Source organism: Melozone crissalis, unplaced genomic scaffold (assembly GCF_028551555.1).
Source record: "Melozone crissalis strain CALT ecotype California unplaced genomic scaffold, PUWL_Pcris_2 ptg000063l_1, whole genome shotgun sequence".
Lineage (NCBI taxonomy): Eukaryota > Metazoa > Chordata > Aves > Passeriformes > Passerellidae > Melozone > Melozone crissalis.
In genome coordinates, this window is record NW_026535841.1 from 12,123,779 (window position 1) to 12,142,590 (window position 18,812).

Sequence of the window (18,812 nt, forward strand, 5' to 3'; positions counted from 1 at the left end):
GCAGCGAGGCCGCCGGGTCACGGCCATGGCACCGCAGAGCCCGGGGGGCTGATGGGCATCCCTGGGGCTGGCAGCGCCATTCCCACCCCAGCGTGAATCCTCCTCCAGCCTCATCCCGGGCAAGGCGAGAGGGAGCGGGGATGGAATGAACGGGCTGGAGACAAAAGGGAACCGCCCGGTCCCGGCAGCCACAAGCAGGGTCATATCAGAGGTTTTGTGGGATTGCTCCCCGTGGGTTCCTTGGATCTTTCTGCCGAGCCAGAGCCTGGGCACTGTGAGCGGCATCCCCGCAGGATGTGTCCCCGGGACAGAGCCCGGAATCGGGAGGGTTAAATGTGTGTGTCCCACCGGGATCGGGGCGAGCAAATGCTCGGCTTAAGTGGGTGACAGGTGCCTCAGTGGGGGTGACACATGAGAGAGGAGATTTCGTACCCGCCGGGCTCAGCATCCTGCTCCGGGATGGGGCTGCAGCTCCGGGGATGTCCCCGCTCGGACACGGGCTGGGTGACAAGGGAGCATCCCAAGGGAGGCGACCCACGGGCAGCCGAGCAGCTCCCGGCTGTGCCATGCCAAGGCTGCGATGGGGCTCCCAAAAACGCCTGGAAGCACCGAGGAGAAACATCCGTGTCCCAGAACTTGGGGGATTCTGGCGGGGGGTCCCCTGGGGCCAAGCCCTCCCAGCGGAGGGGACAAGCCCGGCCCCAGCCCGAGTGACAAAGGCAGGTGGGATTGTCCCCGAGCATCCCCGGTGTGGGAGCTGGGGGCCACCGGAGCTTGGCTAACCTTGAAACCCTGCCGGGCTCACATGTCACGTCAGCCGGTGACAACAACAAGCTGCCATTCCAGATTAGAGAGAGAGAGGGACAGAGAAAGGCAGAGACAACAGAGCTGGGGGCGGCCAAATTACCTATTACAGCCAAAAGTGGGCATGGGGCTATTTTTATCCCCCAGGGGGGTGTATTTATTGTTCCATCCGGGGGGGAGTGAGGGAGAGCCTCTGGGACACCCCTCACAGTGACATTGGCAGCTGAGCACAGCCATGGTGAGTGCTGAGAGACCAAGAGAGAAAATTAATTTGATTTTTCACCAGAATAGCTTTAATGGGCAGGGGGCAAAGGAGTCAGCAAGGAGTTGAGGGCCAAGGGTGTTGTCTGCCTTGGAAAGGGGGTGAGAAAACTGGGGAGCATCTGGGTGGATCAGCAGAATCTCACAGGGAGCAGAGAGGTGTCCCCCATGCTAGCAGAGCTTTCAAATGAGGGCAGATGGCTTTAGGGTCCAAATGCCATTTTTCCCTTTTCCCTTCCTTTGTGCTATGAGAGGAAGGGACATTTCGTGCCCCCAAAATCCTCCTCCTGACAGACCCCCATGAGAGGAAACAGCTGCAGGAGCAGGCACTGGAATGAGGGATAATGGGCTGGGTGGGACAGCAAGGGGCTCTTCAGTCCTTTAAAACACACATTGACCCATTTCTGACTGATTCAAGCCTCAGTGCAGGAGGAGGCAGATTTTTAATTAAGCCATATTTTAATATCTGCACAGCAGGGTAAAGAAGCACTGACTGACTCCAGCCCTTATGTGCAACCTCAGCAGTGCTCCCAAAACCAGGGTTCCAACAGGGATATCTCACCCCAGTGGGAGCAGTGATTTCACTCCTCATCTTTCTTTGGCCTTATTTGGCTAAATTCACCAGGAGCTGAAATTTAAGCAGGAATCTTAATGCCCCTCAGTATCCCAGAGCTGCAGGGAGAAACCACCAAGCCCCCAGGGAGGAGAGCCCCAGCCCAGAGCTCCCACCAAGGAGTCACAAATAAGAACAGGGCATTTTTTAGGCTTTTATTTGACCCCATAAAAAGCCAGTGAGCTAATGGAGAGTACCTGGACTCCTGCAGGCACCCAAGAAAGCCAAGAAGAGGATTGAGGGTGCCAATTCCAATGTCTTCTCCATGTTTGAGCAAGCCCAGATCCAGGAATTCAAGGAGGTAGGTGGGTTTGGTGGGAAGGACCGAGGGTCCTGGATGTGGTGTGACCTTCAGCTCTTTCCTTGGTGCTCCCAAGTGACAGCTGGCTCACACCAGGAGGCAGCAGGAGCAGTTTGGGGTTGTTTTATTTTAAAAGTGAGAATAGCAACTCAGTGACACTGTTAAATCTGGCAAAACTGCCCAGGAGGCAGATTCCCTGAGAGGATCAGCACATCTGAGGGAGCTGGAGCTCATCCCCCAGCTTCTGCCTGGCCAGGAGCTCTCACCCCTGCACAGCAGGCATGTGGTCCTGTGCAGATCCCAGTTCCAGGGATTACTGGCCCCAGTTGGAGGAGCCGGTGGCTCAGGCTGGCCTCTCTGCCTGGTGTCATACTGGGGTGAGAGGGATTTGGGCAAGGAAAGGGTTTGTACAGCTTTGGGGTTTGGATTGACATCACCCCAGGGTGCTGTGTGGGATTAGGGTGAGCGAGATCCCCAGAGCCCCTCCTGGGAGGATTCAAAACGCCCTTATCCCATCCAAGCTGAAGGGAGAAGGAGAAAGGTGCTAAAGCCTTTGCAAAGGCTGACAATTGTCCCTTTCCCTGTGCTCCCTGCCCTGCTCCTGTGCTTGCAGGCCTTCACCATCATGGATCAGAACCGGGACGGCTTCATCGACAAGGCAGACCTGAGAGACACCTTTGCTGCCCTCGGTGAGCCCAGCTCCAACAGCCTCCCCTCCCCAGATTTGCCAACATCAAACCTGTTCATTGAGAAACAAGGCAGGGTGGAGCATTTAACCAAGCCCCTGTCACTCACCTGACCTCCCATTTCACCAAAATCCTCCTGATCCCAACCCAAGGCTGCCAGCCTGGGAGATCCCTCATGGGTGACCTGGAGCAGCTCCCACAGCAGCTCTGGTTCATCCCCTTGGCACTGGGGCCACTCCTGGATTACAGAGCCCAACATCCCTGCCTTTCCCAGTTCCTCCCCTTGGCACTGGAGCCACTCCTGGATTACACAGCCCAACATTCCTGCCTTTCCCAGTCCCTCCCCTTGGCACTGGAGCCACTCCTGGATTGCACAGCCCAGCACTCCCTGCCTTTCCCTTAGGAGCACCTGGCTGTGCCCATCCCACGGCATCCCAGGGCGTGTGGGCATTAAGGGGATTTAGGGGATTTGTGGGAGGCTGTGACACTGCAGGCTTGGCTCTGCCATCAGAGGTCAGCATGAATCAGCAATGGAGCTCCAAGGACAGCACAGCCTCGGGAAAAAGGATGTAGGTGTTCAATCCTGTTTGCTTTTGGGGCTGGGGGACAGGGAGAACCCCAGTGCTGGTGGCCTTGGCCCAAACATTCCAAGGAGGGCTAAAAGAGGCTGATCCATGGGGCAGTGAGGCAAGGAAGCAGCACAGCTCAGTCCTTTCATCCTTCTTTTCTGTGACCCTGGAGAAGCCAGAGCTGGAGATGATTCTCTCACCTCACTGCTGCTCCCTCCATTCCTTGTCAGAGGTGGCTCCCCAGGAATGTGCTACTTCCCTCCAGTGGGGGAAAATCCCCAGGAAAAGGTTCTGTGGTGTGTATTTTAGCCCCCAGCACACAGAGCAGTACTTGGATCCATGACTGACCCACAGCTGCTCTCCCCAGGGCGCCTGAACGTGAAGAACGAGGAGATCGATGAGATGATAAAGGAGGCACCGGGCCCCATCAACTTCACCGTGTTCCTCACCATGTTTGGGGAGAAGCTCAAGGGTGAGAGGGCACCTGGGCAGCTGGGGGTGCTCACTGGTGCCCAGTACCATTCCTATGCCCCAAAATTCCTGATTTACAATACCAACCACCCCTAGGTCCAGAGATCCACATCTTATCCCACGACTCCCCAAACTGTTGTGGGGTGTGAGATGGTCTCTGTGCCTCAGTTTCCCCAGGCATTTACAAAACCCAAATGGCTGTGCTGCTGCTGCTGCTGCTGTCCCATAGGAAGAGGGGACAGCTCTTGCAGCACCTCTGAGCCTGCTGACAGCAGCAGCGCCAAGAGTGGCCCCCCTGCCTACAGCCAGACTCTGACCCATCAGCCCATCTGGCTGCACCCTGAATCACGTACTTAACCCAAGGAATGCAGATCTCCAAGAGGCTGCAGGGCCCCAGGGGCTGTGCCCGGAGCTGCAGGGCCCCAAGGGCTGTGCCTGGAGCTGCAGGGCCCCAAGGACTGTGCCTGGAGCTCTATAAATACCCCCAAGATTAGATAAACCCTGGATGCCAGAGTGGTGGCGACACTGCCTGCTCTGTGCTCACACACCACCACCCTACGGCTGCTCCTCCACATGCCACCAACTCCACTCAAGTGTCCAGCATTCCTGCAGGGGCCCCACTTTCCAGCCTGCCCCCCATTTTGCCCCCGAGGCTGGGAGAAGCAGGAGGCTGCAGGTGGTTTCCTCCTTTGCCATCTCCAATGGCCGTGGCTTTGTCACCCGCAGGTGCTGACCCAGAGGAGACAATCCTGAATGCATTCAAGGTGTTTGATCCAGAGGGAAAAGGCCTGAAATCTGCCTAGTGAGTGCAGCAGGGGTTTCTGTGGCAGGGAGTGATGGGGGTGTCCCCATGAGGACCTGCCTAGTGCTCACCATGATCTCTTGTTTGCAGCATCAAAGAAATGCTGATGACGCAGGGGGAGAGGTTTTCCCAGGAAGAGGTAGGATCTCCTTCCCACCCTCTGCCAGCCTCCCTCCATCCCAACAGACCCCATCCCTCCTCCCAGCCCTCCCATGCCACCTTTTGTCACTGCTCTTCCCCGGCAGATCGATCAGATGTTCGCTGCCTTCCCTCCGGACATGTCTGGCAACCTGGACTACAAGAACCTGGTCCATGTCATCACTCATGGTGAAGAGAAGGACTAGCCCAGGCTCAGGGCTGGGGCTGGCACTGCAAGATCACCTCTCCCTGGGTCACATAGAGGTTCCCTTTCCTCTTTCCCTGGAGAGGCATGTGCCTGGGAATTTGGCACGGGAATGGCATTCACATTAAAAAGCCTTTTGGCAAGAGGAAACCCAGCTGCTGGTGTGAGCAGTGCTTGGGCTTGTGTGGTGTGGGAGCCCTCAGACCCTTCCAGACCCTGCTGGCCTCAGCACCCCAAACCTACTGCACGTCCCCCTCATGTGTCCTTGAGTCCCTCTGCCTTCCACTCCCACACCCAGCCCCAAACCAGCCTGTTCCACACTGGGCTGTGCCCATCCCACCTGGTCCCAGGGCCAGCACTGAGCTCAGATTTCCTTTAGGCAGCAGAGAGCTGTCAGCTTCTGCCAGCTTAGCAGGGAGCACCCCAAGAGGACACCCATCCCTGCACCCCACCTGCCAGGCCCTGCAGGATTGGCACCATGGTCCCCATCTCTGGCTGTGGGCAGTGCCTTGGCTTGTGTGACAGGGATGTCACCCTCTGCTGGAGCAGCTGATCCCACCCTGGCTGCAGGTGCTACCAGCAGTGAGTGAAGCTATGCCAAGACACCACCTGGTGAGGTTCTGAGGCCTGTGAAAGGTGTTGGGCTCCTTCCAGAGAAGGAAGATGGAATGATGCGCAGCATGCAGAAGCTCAAGAATGAAACATCTTCTTTAATTCCCTGCTGGGGTCTTGGACCGTGATGGGCTCCCTGATGCACCGGGTGATGTGAACTTCCTCTTCTTCTTGCCCGCGCTGGGGGGCCTGCTCACCTCCTCCTGCTGCCTCTGGATGACGAGCTCCCGCAGCTCTTCCCGGCCCAGCGGCTCTTCCGCTGCCCAAGGGAACAGATATCCCATAAAACACACGGTTACAGGCCTCACACCCCTCACACACACTGTTACAGGCCTCACACCCCTCACACACACTGTTACAGGCCTCACACCCTTCACACACACTGTTACAGTTCTCACACCCCTCTTACACACTGTTACAGGCCTCACACCCCTCACACACACTGTTACAGTTCTCACACCCCTCATACACACTGTTACAGGCTCACACCCCTCACACACACTGTTACAGGCCTCACACCCCTCACACACACTGTTACATGCCTCACACCCCTCATACACACTTTCACAGGCCTCACACCCCCAGTGGGGCAGGACAGCCTGGAGGGGATGCATTGGGAAGGACATGGGGCAGCAGGGTTGGGCCAGGCAGCCACGGGGGATTGGGAAGGGCTTCTGCCCAGCCATGGCCTCTCTCTCTCCCCTGTCCCTGCTCACCGGTTCTGGGGTCAGCGCTCTCCTCCAGGTCTGGGGGTTGTGGGCAGAGCTTGGCCCTGTCCATGGTCCAGAGGTGGCTGGAGGCTTCCCGGAGGGGGCTGACGAAGCCCTGGGCGCGCTGGGAGCGGTCCAGGGAGGTGTAGCGCAGCAGGGACTCCCTCATCAGGAACTCCTTGACCTTGTTCTCCACGGGGCCTGGGGAGGAAGGAGCCATATTGTCCCACAGTGCCCCTGCAGCAGGACCCTGCCCAAAGCCAGCCCTGGCCGTCTGCAGTGCAGGGGATCCACTGACTTCCTTCAGGGCAGCCTGACCCCCTGGCTGGGTCATGGAATCATAAAATCACAGAGTTGTTAATGTTGGAACAGACCTCCAAAACCATCAAGTCCAACTTCATACTGAATATCCCCTGCCTGTTAAAGCATACCACAAAGTGCCACATACTCTTTATTTTTGGAGCACTTCAGGGGTGGTGACTCTACCACTTCCCTGGGAAGCCTGTTCCAACGCTTGACCACTACTGTGAAGAAATTGTTCCTAATATCCAACCTGAACCTCCCCTAGTGCAATTCCCCTTGTCCTCTTGCTGGCTGCCTGGGAGGAAAGGCTGACCCCCATTGCACTTCAGCACCCAGACCCACAGTGAGGCTTTGGGGATCCACTGGGATGTTAAAAATCCAAATTACCTCCTAAATTTGGCATTGCAAATTCACTTTAGGGCACACGTGACTGATGGGACAGGGGAAAACAAAAGCTCAATTTAAACACAGTGTAAGCAGGTGGTGGACAGGACCTCCCAGGGTGGAGGCACAGGAAGATGGGCAGCCCTGACCTACCAAAAACTGGCACCAAGCTGTCCCCAAGAGGCTTCACTATCTTTGTAGTGTCACAGTCCATTTCCTTCAAGAGGGTCTCAATGCGAGATTGGATCTGTCCCAGGAGTTGGCTGCTCTCCTTGTATTTGTTCTCATACTTGTTGGCTTCCTTGGTGGTCTCTGCTATTTTTGCCTACCAGCAAAGGTTTTTGTGTCACAAAGGTGTCACACCAGCCCCTCGCTGACCCCACCAGCCCAGTGCTGCCCAGTTCCAGTCTGGAGACAGAATCACAGCATGCCAGGATGGGCCAGGTTGGAAGGGACCATGATGGGTGGTCTGGTCCAACCTCTCCTTGAGCAGGGTCATCTCAGAGCACAGGGCACAGCGTTGTGTCCAGAGGGTTCTTGAAGGGTTCCACAGCCACCCTCTCACCCTGCAAGACCTTTGCAGGCCCCTTTTCCCCCCACACCTCTCCAGCCCCTGGCCAGAGCAGCATTTACAGGACCAGACTCCCTGGGACAAGTGCTGGCACAGACAGGGATGTGCTGCTCTTCCAGAGGGAATCCATGGCCACCATACCTTCAGCTCCTGCAGGACCTGAGTCTGGGTTGTCTCTGCCTGTTCCCTCTCCGTTGTCATGGCCTCCATATCATCCTGTGGGATGGGAACAGCAGCACATGGGGTGGAACTCTACCTGACCCAGCAGATGGAGACTGGGGACAGCCCAGGGAGCAGGGAAATGCAGAACTCCCGGGAAATGCTGCCAGCTCCCCGGGACCCTGCAGTGCTTGTGCTGGGTACACGGTGGCAGCATTGAGACACGTTCAGCTCCCAGAACACAGCGGAGCTCAGCTTTGGCCGCTCCTTTGCATCCCCCTCATCCTCCCCGTGTGGCTGGATGCGGGCAGCGGTGAAGGAAGGACACTCGGGAGAGGACAAAGCCACCCTGGCCCAAAATCACGGCCTGGAAAGGGGAGGCACGGAGAGGCAGGAACAGACCTGGACGGCCTCGATCCTCTGCCTGAGACTCTCATTCTTGACGTTCAGCCTAATGGCAAAGTTAAAGAGGATGAAGAATTTCCTGTCCTTCTCAAGGAAGTCCTCCAAGAAATCATCGATGTCTCCGTCCGACAGCTCCAGCAGACGCTTGTAGGCCACCTCATAGCTCTCCTTTTGGCTCGCTTTGGCCCTCTCAGCTGCCTCAAAGGCTGAGAAAGAGACAGAGAGCCGTGGTTGCCCTTTGCAGAGCCCTCCTGGCAGTGCTATGGGGTTTGGTGCAGGGCTGGGGCAGGAGGGAGCAGTGTGGAGGGGCAGAGGGTCCCTCTCTTGCCAGGAAACTGAGCAGGGATGTCATGGGAATGGAGCAAACACCATGGATTCCCTCCCAGGAGGACAGAATTATTAGATTAGATTAGATTTTAGAAAGAAATTCTTCCCTGTGAGGGTGATGAGGCTCTGGGACAGGTTGCCCAGAGAAGCTGCAGCTGCTCCATCCCTGGAAGCATCCAAGGCCAGGCTGGACAGGGCTTGGAGCAAGCTGGGATAGTGAAAGCTGTCCCTGCCCATGGAGGGGGTGGGACTGGATGAGTTTTAAGACTCCTTTCCAACCCAACCTGTTCTGTGGTGAAATGAGCCTTGGTTGCACACAGGAGCAGCTCCCTGTCCCGAGGGCACCCCAAGACACTCAGTCTCACTCAATTATCACTGCTCAGCCTTTTTGTTTGTAGGGTGAAGGTTGGGTGGGGGAGGCTGTGGGCAGGGCAGCCATCCTGCCTTTGGGGTGCAATTCCATAAACCACCATGAGCAGCCCAACCCCATCAACTCCACAGACTTTGGGTTTGTGCTCCCTGTGCCACAAATCCTGCTCTGTTACCTTCTCTCGCTTTGGCCTGTTCCTTCAATACAGAGAGATCTGCACATTTGCTGAGGAAGAAGTTCTTCAGCCTGCTCTCCTGGTGCAGGGCACACTTCCTCTCCAGCAGTCTGATGTTGTATTGGATGGTCTCCCTGTAGCGCACGTCCCGGATGTCCGAGATCCGCCCCAGATCCTCCATCCTGCACGGAGAGCAGCTCTCACACCTCGTGTGTGCACAAGACTCTGTGTTCCTGGCCACTCCCAGGCGGGCCAGACCTGCCAAAGCCCCTGTGGTGCTGTGCCCGTTCCCAGATCTCATCTGGATGGAGTGGAGTCAGTCCAGAGGGAATTCACAGCCACTAACACAGATTTTGGTGGGGTTTTGTACTTGGGCATAGCGCCCAGCTCTGATGAGACACAGAAAATAGACTTCTCCATGGGGCAGTCCATCCCATCCAAAGAAACATCTGGGACAGATGGAATGAAACACCCTGGAGGCACCAGTCTCCCCACAGTGACCAGGCACCCAACCCTCAGCACGCAGACCTAGATGGGAGTGGTCAGTCCTCCCCCTGAAGCCTCAGTTGGTCTCTGTGTTTGCACACTCATCACTGGCACCACCCAGCAGCCCCAAGTTCTGCCCAGAGGGCTGACAAGGCCCCGTACCACTGGTCGTAGTCCTCTGTGGCTTGCTCGATAGCAGCGTTCAGCAGCTTGTTCTGCAGGACCAGGCTTCTCTCCAGCTTCCAGTAGAGGTTGTCAAAACTGGCTTTCTGGATCTGCAGGCTCAGAGTCTCCTCTCTGAGCTTGTTGTTCCTGGCCACGACGGCGTTGTAACACACAGTGACCTGGGGAGAGCAAAGCAAAAGCTCTGGAGCTGGTGGGGGACTGGGGGGGTTCAGGTTGCTGCTTAAAGACCTTTACCAGGGCAGGGTCAAACACTGTGATGGGGTCTTATGTTGAGGGAAGAGACAAGGATTTGACTCTGTTTCATAAGGCTTGATTTATTATTTTATTATATATATTACATTAAAACTATACTAAAAGAATAGAAGAAAAGGTTTCATCAGAAGGCTAGCTAAGAATAGAAAAGAATGAATGACAAAGGTTTGTGGCTCGGACAGAGAGCCGAGCTAGCTGGACTGTGATTGGCCATTAATTAGAAACAAACACATGAGACCAATCACAGGTGCATTCCCCAGCAGCAGATAACCATTGTTTACATTCTATTCCTGAGGCCTCTCAGCTTCTCAGGAGGAAAAAATCCTAAGGAAAGGATTTTTCATGAAAGTTGTATGTGACAAAACACAGCCCAAGAGATTTGAAGCTGGCCCTGCACTGTCCTCCTCCCCAGGAGAGGAAAGGCAACAGAAGACCAAGTTGGTCACAACAGAGAGCTGGAGCTGGCTTTGTCCAGGGCAAGGTGGCTCCAGGAAGCCCAGTTTGATCACAAAGCAGGTGCAGACCCTCAGGCCTCTTGGCACAGCACAAGTGCTGCATTTGGGTCACCAAGCCTGAAGGAGCCTTTGAGATATTCTGAAATATTCTGGGAACGATCAGGCCAGGGGAACAAGGCAGGTGCTTCATGCAGCTTGTGGCAACCAAACACGTTTGCACCATGTGCTTTGTCCTGACCAGAAAGGTGTCAGGCCCCTGTGTGACCCCACAAATGTCCTCCAAAAGTCTCCAAAATGTTTCCTTACATGACGCAGACGCATCTCCAGTAACTCAATCGTCTTATGCAGCTGTTTGCGGGTCCTTGCTCCCAACTCCTTCCAGTTTGATTCTCTTTGATTCGCTATCTTTTTTTCCAGCTCTAAAACCTGCACACACACACAGGAAAAAAAAAAAACAACCCAGGAAGTATAATCTCCACCCCTACATTCTGGACTTTTGTCAGCACACAGAGCCAAAGAAAATCCCCTCTGTTGATCTGAACTACAGCAACCCTGTCATTAATGAGCTCTCAGTTATAGGAGCAGCTTTAATCCCAGAGGATCCCACCCTGCACATGCAGAAACATGAACTGTAACTGGGAATGGGGTTTTTTTGTGTCATGAAGGAAGTGCAGCTGGTTTTGGAGGGACTCCAGCAGGTGCTGAACATGGTACAGCAGCGCTTTGCAAGGTGGAAGAGGCAATGAGGATGGGGCTGTGGTAGAGATTTTGTGCTGGCCAGGCAGGGATCTGTGCAGTCCTCCCTGGGAAGGAGAGGAGGAAAACTTCTGCCAGAAGTGGGGAGATTCCAGAGGAAATAAATCCATGGAAGAGTGAAGCAGTTGGAGAATGGTGAAGCAGGGGGCAGGTGGGGGAGGGATGACTCAGGCAAGTCAGAGTTATCATCATCCCTGACAGAAAGCTAACCCTGCTGGGAAAGCTCTGCAGCACCTCCAGCAATGGCAAACTATCCCAGCATGTTCCCTGGAGTCCAGCCTGGGCAGCTGGCTCTGAGAGCAATGCTGAAGGGAACTGTCACTTCCATAGCCCACGTTTCCCTTGGCTTCCCACTCCCCTCCTGCCCAAATCCAACCAGATCCTCAGGAGAAGGGATGGGGCATCCCTCAGATGCTGCTGTTCCTGTATTTGGCACACCTCAGACGGCACTGTTCCAGTTTTACCTCTTTTTCAGGAGAATAAAAAGAAGTGAAGGGGGAAGGAGAGGGATTTTTGTGGCCCTGGGCTGGTGTGTGCCACCACACAGGGGTGCAGGGACCAGTGGGACAAGGCTGAGAGTCCAACCTCACTTTTCCAGTCAGTGCTGCTGACTTGAACGGGAGCCTGGCTCTATTTGTCACTGTCATGTGTCACTTGCCAGGAGGAATATTCCAAGGGCTGAATTAAATGTGTTTTACACTGAGGAGTTTCAGCCACAGGTCTCACTCTGTGACTCCGGCAGGGAACAGTCCAGGTGCTCTCACCTGCTTGGCCAGGTCAGCTAGCTGGGCTTTTCTCTCTTTGATCAGGGCATCATTCTGCATGCTGGTCTGCATGAGGTTTCGGACCTTCATGCGATTCCTGTTCACAAACACCATGCTGCTCGGTGAATAGAGCTGCTTCAGCGTTGCTGTCACATGTCCGTGCTCTTGCCTCAGATCAGCTATTTCTCTTCTGCAAAAATGGAACAGCAAATGACATTTAGCATATCACATCTGCCAGGGCAGCTCCTTACTCCTCCCCATCTCTGCTCTGTGGTCCCCAGATCTCTTTATCAAAAAGGGAGAGCAATCCCTTGATTGCTGTCAGAAAAGAGGGAGCAATGTTTTATATGGGCAGATGGATAGGACAAGAGGGAGGGGATTTAAGCTAAAAGAAGAGAGATTGAGATCAGATGTTAGGAAGAAATTCCTTGCTCAGAGTGGCGAGGCCCTGGCACAGGGGGCTCATAGAAGCTGTGGCTGCCCAATCCCTGGAAGTGTCCAAGGCCAGGCTGGACAGGGCTTGGAGCAGCCTGGGATAGTGGAGGGTGTCCCTGCCTGTGGGAGTCTATAAATCAGTGATTTTGGCATGGAGGAACTCCCCAAGCTCCAGGCAGTCAGGCAGAGCTGTACTCACTCCTGAGCCTGCATCTGCCGCCAGATTTCGGCGTCGAAGAATTTCCTCTTGTAGGCTTCATGATGGAAATGAGTCTGCAGGTGCCTGATCTCCACTTTAGCCCTGTATTCCTTCTCCTTTTCGGTGATATCCAGGTCTGCTGAGGCTTCTCTCCTCTGCCACAGACAAGGGAGGGTTTGGTCAATCGAGCAAACTCAGCCGGCAGCAGCAGCTCCAGCTCTTCCCTGGCACCTGAGATCTCCACCACCACCCAAAACACACAGAGCTGGCTGAGCTGCAGCCAGCACCTCCATTCCAGGACAGGGAGAGACCTCCACCAGTGCAGAGGACAGGTGATGGCAGGTTGTCACCTCTTTTATCACCCAACACAACAGCGAGGACCACAGGGGTGAGAACCAGAGCCATTGGTGCTGGGGACATGGACAAGCCCAGGAGTGGAGCAGGAATGGAGCAGGAGTGTTCCTGTCCTTGACCATCAGAAGGTGACTTCTAGCTGAGAAACTGCCCAGCAAGCAGGCACTGAAGGCAGTCAGACCCACCCCTACCTGTGTCCTCAGCTGGCTCCAATTCCCCAACTCTGCCTCTCCCAACACCCAAATCTCACCTAAATCTCCTCATTCCTGGCACAGGAGAAGCAGCCCCAGTGCTCCCCAGCACCTTGCTGGCAGGAGCAAACCTGCTGGATGTTTATTGCCATGGGTAAGATCCCCACAGCAGATCCTCCACAGTCCCTGTGAAGTCCAGCTTTAGTTTGTCCTATTTTACCTTCATTTTTCCCGTCTAACTCTGCTGGTTGCTCCGTAGACGCCTCGGGAAGGGAACAAGTGAAACTCTGCAGGCACAGGATTGCTTTCCAAGGGAAGAAATGAAACAGGAGTAATGGGGTGGCTGTGTCCTCCTGCCCATCCCTCAGCACCCGCTCGCGTGTTTGGCACATGAGGAAACCATCACAGATGGCTGCAAGAGGAGTAAAAGGAGAGCATTTCTGGTGATGTCATCGTGAAATTATCGAGTTTTATAAGTAGGGGGAGAACAGATGGTTTGAGCTGTTCCATCCCATTCAGTACCTGGGTTTCCATAGAAATTCCAGCGAGGCCAGTCCCCCCCCCCACACTGTGCCTGCAGAACACCTGGATTGAGCCCCTCTGCCCCACTGATGCCAGGAGGGCACTGGATGGACCCTGCAGCCCTTACCCCCAGAGCTGGTCCCCAGCAACCACACTGACTGCAGTCCCTTGGATGTCCCTGTGTCCCCTGACACTGCTCAGCCCCACACAGGGCACCTTCCTCTCCAGCCAGGAGACAGAACCACAGTGGCACTCAGGTTTTCCCAAAGATCCACCCCTATTTCCAGCAAGAAGCTCAGCAGAGGGAAGAACCTAGAAGAGAACTGGTCCCAGTCCTGCCCTGTACTGGCCCAGGTTCCATGGTTGCCAAGGCAGCATCACCACAACGGAGTGAGGGTGGTGCCCCATGGTGGACCCAGCAAGGAGCTGCTGGGACCCCACATTACATGGACCAAAGGGTTTCTGTGTCCCAAAACCAGCCTGAAGCTCCAGCATATCCCTGGCTGTGTGTCCACAGCAAGGAGAAACCCTCATTTGGAACTGGGCCATAACCTGGCATTCAAAGCCTTTTGCTCCAACAGGAGCAGCCAGGGGCTCACCATCCCCAGCAGTGCTTCAGGATTAGGGCTGCTGCTCACACCACATCCAGATTTTTGGCCTTCCAGCCTGGTTTTTATCTGTTTTGTTCACAATTAGACCATCACCCCCTCACTGCCCCCACTGCTGGCACCCTGAGCAGCAACGGTTGGCGCTGCCAAACTGGGGAAGGACCCTGGGGACAGGGACATGTTGGGTGGCTGATTAGGGGACAGATTGAGGCTTCATGCCCACTCCTCTCCTCCCTATGCAGGGAAGCACACAGGGGCTGTGGACTGAGCCATAAGAGCCACCATAATCCTTTCCCCGGGAGCCGGAGCGCATGGCCAACTCCTTCCCAGGGGCTGCACAAACTCTGGGATCCTCGGAGGGCAGCAGCACAGGGGCTGTGTTCTGTAGCCCTGGAGATGCTTACTCAGCTGTGGGCTGAAGGAGAATAGAGCAGAGCTCACTCTGAAGGTGAGCAGAGGGCAGCCTGTCCCAGTTTGCAGGGCTGCAGCGAGTTCAAAGCCGCGAGCAAAATCCCCGAGCAGAGCATCGGCACCTCCCCGTTATCCCGGAGACTTTGATGAGCTAACAGCCCAGGCACCAAGTCCCAGCCTAATTCCCAGCCAGACAGGCTCTGAGGAGGCATTTAATTGGAAATCATATTCATGGCAGCAAGCAGAATGTGGTGTTTGATAAGAAAAATCACAGCTGAGGGCAGAGCCCTGCTAGGGAGGCACCGGAGCCTGAGGATCCCACCAGGGCTGGGGGAAGCTCCCAGAGCTTTTCCTGCTGTTCCTGCATGAGCAACAGCTCCGTGGGATAATAACAGAACCTCTCCAGGGTGAGCTTGTCACTCAGTCCCTGTGGCCCTGGCTGAGTTATAGGGCACATCCCTTCTTTTCACCCTCAGCAGAAACAGAGCCAAACCCCCAGTTCACAGTAAAAGTGGAGGTGCAAGGGTGAACATTATGTTTACAGAAACAATGCCACTCAAAATCTTGTTTTTCCTTGGCTTGGACTAGTCCACCCTCAAAATACAGCCCATATTGTCTATCCTTTTTGTGCTCTTCTCCATGGACCAATTCTCAATTGTTTAGCAATGAGCAAGTCAGTAAATTAAACTATTCAGGAGGGCTCTGATTTGGTAGAGTCTGTGTCTGTCTCCCTCATTGCAGAAACACTGATTTGACTAAAGAGGACTTTTTTTCACCCAAACAATGCCTGACTGTCACACTTGCTCTCAGTGAGGGTGACTTCATTGTCTGGATGGACCTTTCAGCAGAAGAATATTTGGAGCAGGATGAGATTGTCCATAACATTTGAATCCAAAACGTCTCCAGCTTCTGGGAGAAACAGAAGAAAAGTGACTTTTTATGCAATTTTCAACTTAACCAATCTTGCCTGATTTAACAAGTACATTTAGCACTGATTGACATGCAGAAATTATTCCTTCAGCAGCAGATCTGGAGGCTAATTAAAACTCATTGTACTATATTAAGGGATGAATTCTGATCTGTGCAAGCAGTGTAAACTTTCCCTGATTCCAGCAATGATTTTCCTGTTTCTCTGGGTCCAGCTCACAGAGGCTGCAGGGGATGGTCAGAGCTGGGCTGACTCTGAGCTGAGCTCCCACCCGGGACCATCCCATCGATGTCAAACCAAATCTCTGGGGTGAGCTGCAGAATTGGGCCCATATTTTCATGCAAATGCAATACATTCATGTTACTTAATGCCTATTTATAATAAATCCAGAACTTAATTCTACTTAACCCGTCTTTAGTGTTTGACACATGAGATCGGTGAGTCACAGGGCTATATATGGAACTGTCAAAATTTTCTTTTTTCCCCTCCTCTAAAAGCCTGGATTAAATCATAATCAAACTCCCATCAGCTCCAGCAGCAGTGCTGGGATAAGCAGGAAGATGCTGACAACTGCTAAGGCAGCTGGTGGTGGGGAAAGATCTTCTCAGGCAACAAATTGATGGCTGAAACCTCAGAGGAAAGGTTCTGAATTCAGACACGTGCTACATCCATTTGCTGAAATTGTAAAACCAGAATGGCTTTGGTTGGGAGGAATCTTAAAGCTCATCCAGTTCCACCTCCTGCCGTGGCAGGGACACCTTCCACTGTCCCAGGCTGCTTCAAGCCCCATCCAACCCAGCCTTGGACACTTCCAAGGTTCCAGGGGCAGCCCCAGCTTCTCTGGGCACTCTGTGGCAATGCTTCAACACCCATCTGAGTAAAGAATTTCTTCTTAGCATCCAATCTAATCTCTTCTCTTTTAGTTTAATATCATTCCCCCTTGTCCTTTCACCATCTACCCCTGTAAATATTGTCCTGTGGTCCTGGAGATATCCCTTGGCCTCCTGGTGTCACCTTACCAAGATCTGGCTTGTGAATGGTGTCCCATGAGCACATTTTCTAGCCAGGTTTTTGTTTCTTTCCTCTGATGAATGTTATCTCCACGTGTGCACGAATCAGCTTTCAGCAGGCAAGACCAGTTTTGGCCCAAAACCATCACAAACACATTGAGAGTTGTAGACCTGCAGCATTTTGCAACTGGCTTGAGTTTTGCTCCGTGTTTCTTGGAGAAAAGGTTTAGTTTCAGATATACACCAGGTACTCCTCAGGTGCTGAGCTGTTTCTCCCTGCACAATATCAGCTCTTCCATTCTGTCCTTCCTGGGTGGGGTAGAGACATCTCTGTGCAGGGAAATGACTGAAAGGTTTTCAGGGTAATTGGTAGAGGCAGGGGGAGAGGAGGCTGTTGGCTGCCTCCTCGATTACAGCTGTAATTTCTCCACACTCCAAGAGGAAATTGTCATTGTAATTTCCTGCAGATGGTTTTCTCCTGAATTGCTGACACCGAGTGAAATGTGATTTCCAGCAGTGAACTGTCTCCTCCGTGCCTTTGCTGGGTATTATTTCAAGCCTTGCTTTAGGAGCAAGTTCCCCAAGCTTTGACTTTAGGAAAGTGAAACTCTCCCACAGCAGGCTGCACCACTCCAGCAGAGCCAAATAACGTGGATTTCATCTGTCTGCGCTAACTCCCAGGCACCTTTGGCTGCAGCAGGCACACTGAATTACTGCTCAAAGGCTGCTTCCACGGGGTGGAACGCAGGAGGGAAATAGTGGAGGATGTGCTGAAAGCACAGAAAGAAGAAACCTCCAAAAATTTCACTGGCCTGAGGTCAAACCTGGCACGTGACAGACACTGCAGGATGATTTTAGCTGAAGCACAGAGCAGGGGACTCCAGGACAGAGCCACTGTCTGACCTGGACAGGGTTCCCTGTGCCACCATGGGGTGCTGAGCCCTGGCACAGGCTGCCCAGAGAAGCTGGGGCTGCCCCATCCCTGCAAGTGTCCCAGGCTGGACAGAGCTTGGAGCAACCTGGGACAGTGGGAGGAGTCCCTGCCCATGGCAGGACGTGGAACAGGAGGAGATTTAAGGCTTTAAGGTCCCTTCCAACACAAATAATTCTGGGATTCTGCGACTTTCTTTTTTTTTTTTTTTGCTGAATTAGGCAAAACTGCACAAATTTACTCTCAGTAGCGCTGCTGATCCCTCACACCCAAGCAGGAGGCAGGGGTTTGCTCCAGGCTGGGATATGCAATGCACCAGCTCCCAAAGCCTGGCAGAGCTCTTGGCCAGGGCTGAGCTGAGCTAATAAATCCCCACTATGACCTCCCACACCCCATTCTTCCCCAGGGAAGTCTGTGGGCAAATCCAGACTTTGTGCTGGAAACCCTCCATGCCAGACTGGGCTGGGGAGCACTGGGAGGGTGGTCTGTGGCTGAGAAAGCAGCACAGAGAGAGCTGGGAAGGAAATTCCCTTTTCCATGGACTCCAGCAGCTCCCTGTCAGCTCTGGGCAGAGCTGGGCAGCACAGGAGAGCACAGCAGGTACAGCCTGGGTTAGAAGAGCTATTTCCAATTAATCATTCCTGATTACAGTCCCGTGCAAGGCTCCTGGTCAGGACTAAGAATACCTTATTAGTTGAACACACTCTGCAAGTGGCTTAAGGCAACTGAGGATTTGCCTGTGTAAGATTACTCAGGGAAACTGTACTGAATTAACATTTAAAGGCAATTAATTAAATTGCTGTATGGGTGTTCTGTACCATCTGCATGCCATTCTTTTCTTTTCCAAATCAAATGAAGGCCACTTGATCTCTGGGTTAATCACAGGAGGGAAAGAATCCTGGGGAGCCCCATGAAAAGAAACACAACTGAAATAAATCTTGGATGAATTGCAGCTTGGATGCTGATACGGACAGTTCCAGAGCTTCCTGTCTCCTCAGTTTTGGCTTTATGGGAGAAGTTTGGGCACCCTTGCTCCCTTCCAACAGCAATCACAGCGCTGGGGAGCAGCTGAGTGCCCTGATGCTCTGCTGCAGCTCAGTGACGTTGGTGGCTGATTAAGCAGGTGACGACACCAGGCAGGAGAAGCTCGGCCAAGCACGGGCAGAGCACCCAGAGTGGATCCCAGTGGCCCTGCCCAGGATTAGCTGGAGCAGAAAGCCAGGCCCAGCCACCAGGGCCGTGGCATGAGGCAGAGCACAAAGCTCCCTGGAGAGGAGTCAGCCCAGCAAAAGCACTCGCAGGTTTTCTGTCTGATTTAGGACACATCTCCTTGTAATTAGCCCGGCTTGGCCCCGCTGTTTTCTGCAGCAGGGTTTCAGACCTGCTCAGGCCAGGAATAGCCGCTTTCCCAGGCTGCTGCCGGCGCCACAGCCCCGCTCTGGAGCAGGAACAGATTGT

At 54.0% G+C, this 18,812-nt stretch overlaps 2 protein-coding genes across 2 annotated transcripts; one reads left to right on the forward strand and one right to left on the reverse strand.

Moving 5' to 3' along the window:
• The first annotated feature begins 928 nt into the window (after positions 1-928).
• On the forward strand, positions 929-4,851 carry MYL2 (myosin light chain 2). The gene is given in 7 exon segments (XM_054288875.1): positions 929-1,042; positions 1,890-1,979; positions 2,593-2,668; positions 3,602-3,706; positions 4,432-4,507; positions 4,598-4,646; positions 4,753-4,851. Coding segments are annotated over 7 exon segments (609 nt in total).
• A 709-nt stretch (positions 4,852-5,560) lies between these two features.
• On the reverse strand, positions 5,561-13,170 carry CCDC63 (coiled-coil domain containing 63). The gene is made up of 12 exons (XM_054289058.1): positions 13,165-13,170; positions 12,400-12,554; positions 11,766-11,955; positions 10,552-10,671; positions 9,515-9,696; positions 8,867-9,048; positions 7,992-8,200; positions 7,794-7,916; positions 7,572-7,646; positions 7,013-7,184; positions 6,179-6,373; positions 5,561-5,721 (listed from the first exon to the last, which is right to left on the reverse strand). Exons 1-12 carry the CDS (start codon positions 13,168-13,170, stop codon positions 5,561-5,563), a joined length of 1,770 nt encoding a protein of 589 aa, XP_054145033.1.
• Between the last annotated feature and the right edge of the window lie 5,642 nt (positions 13,171-18,812).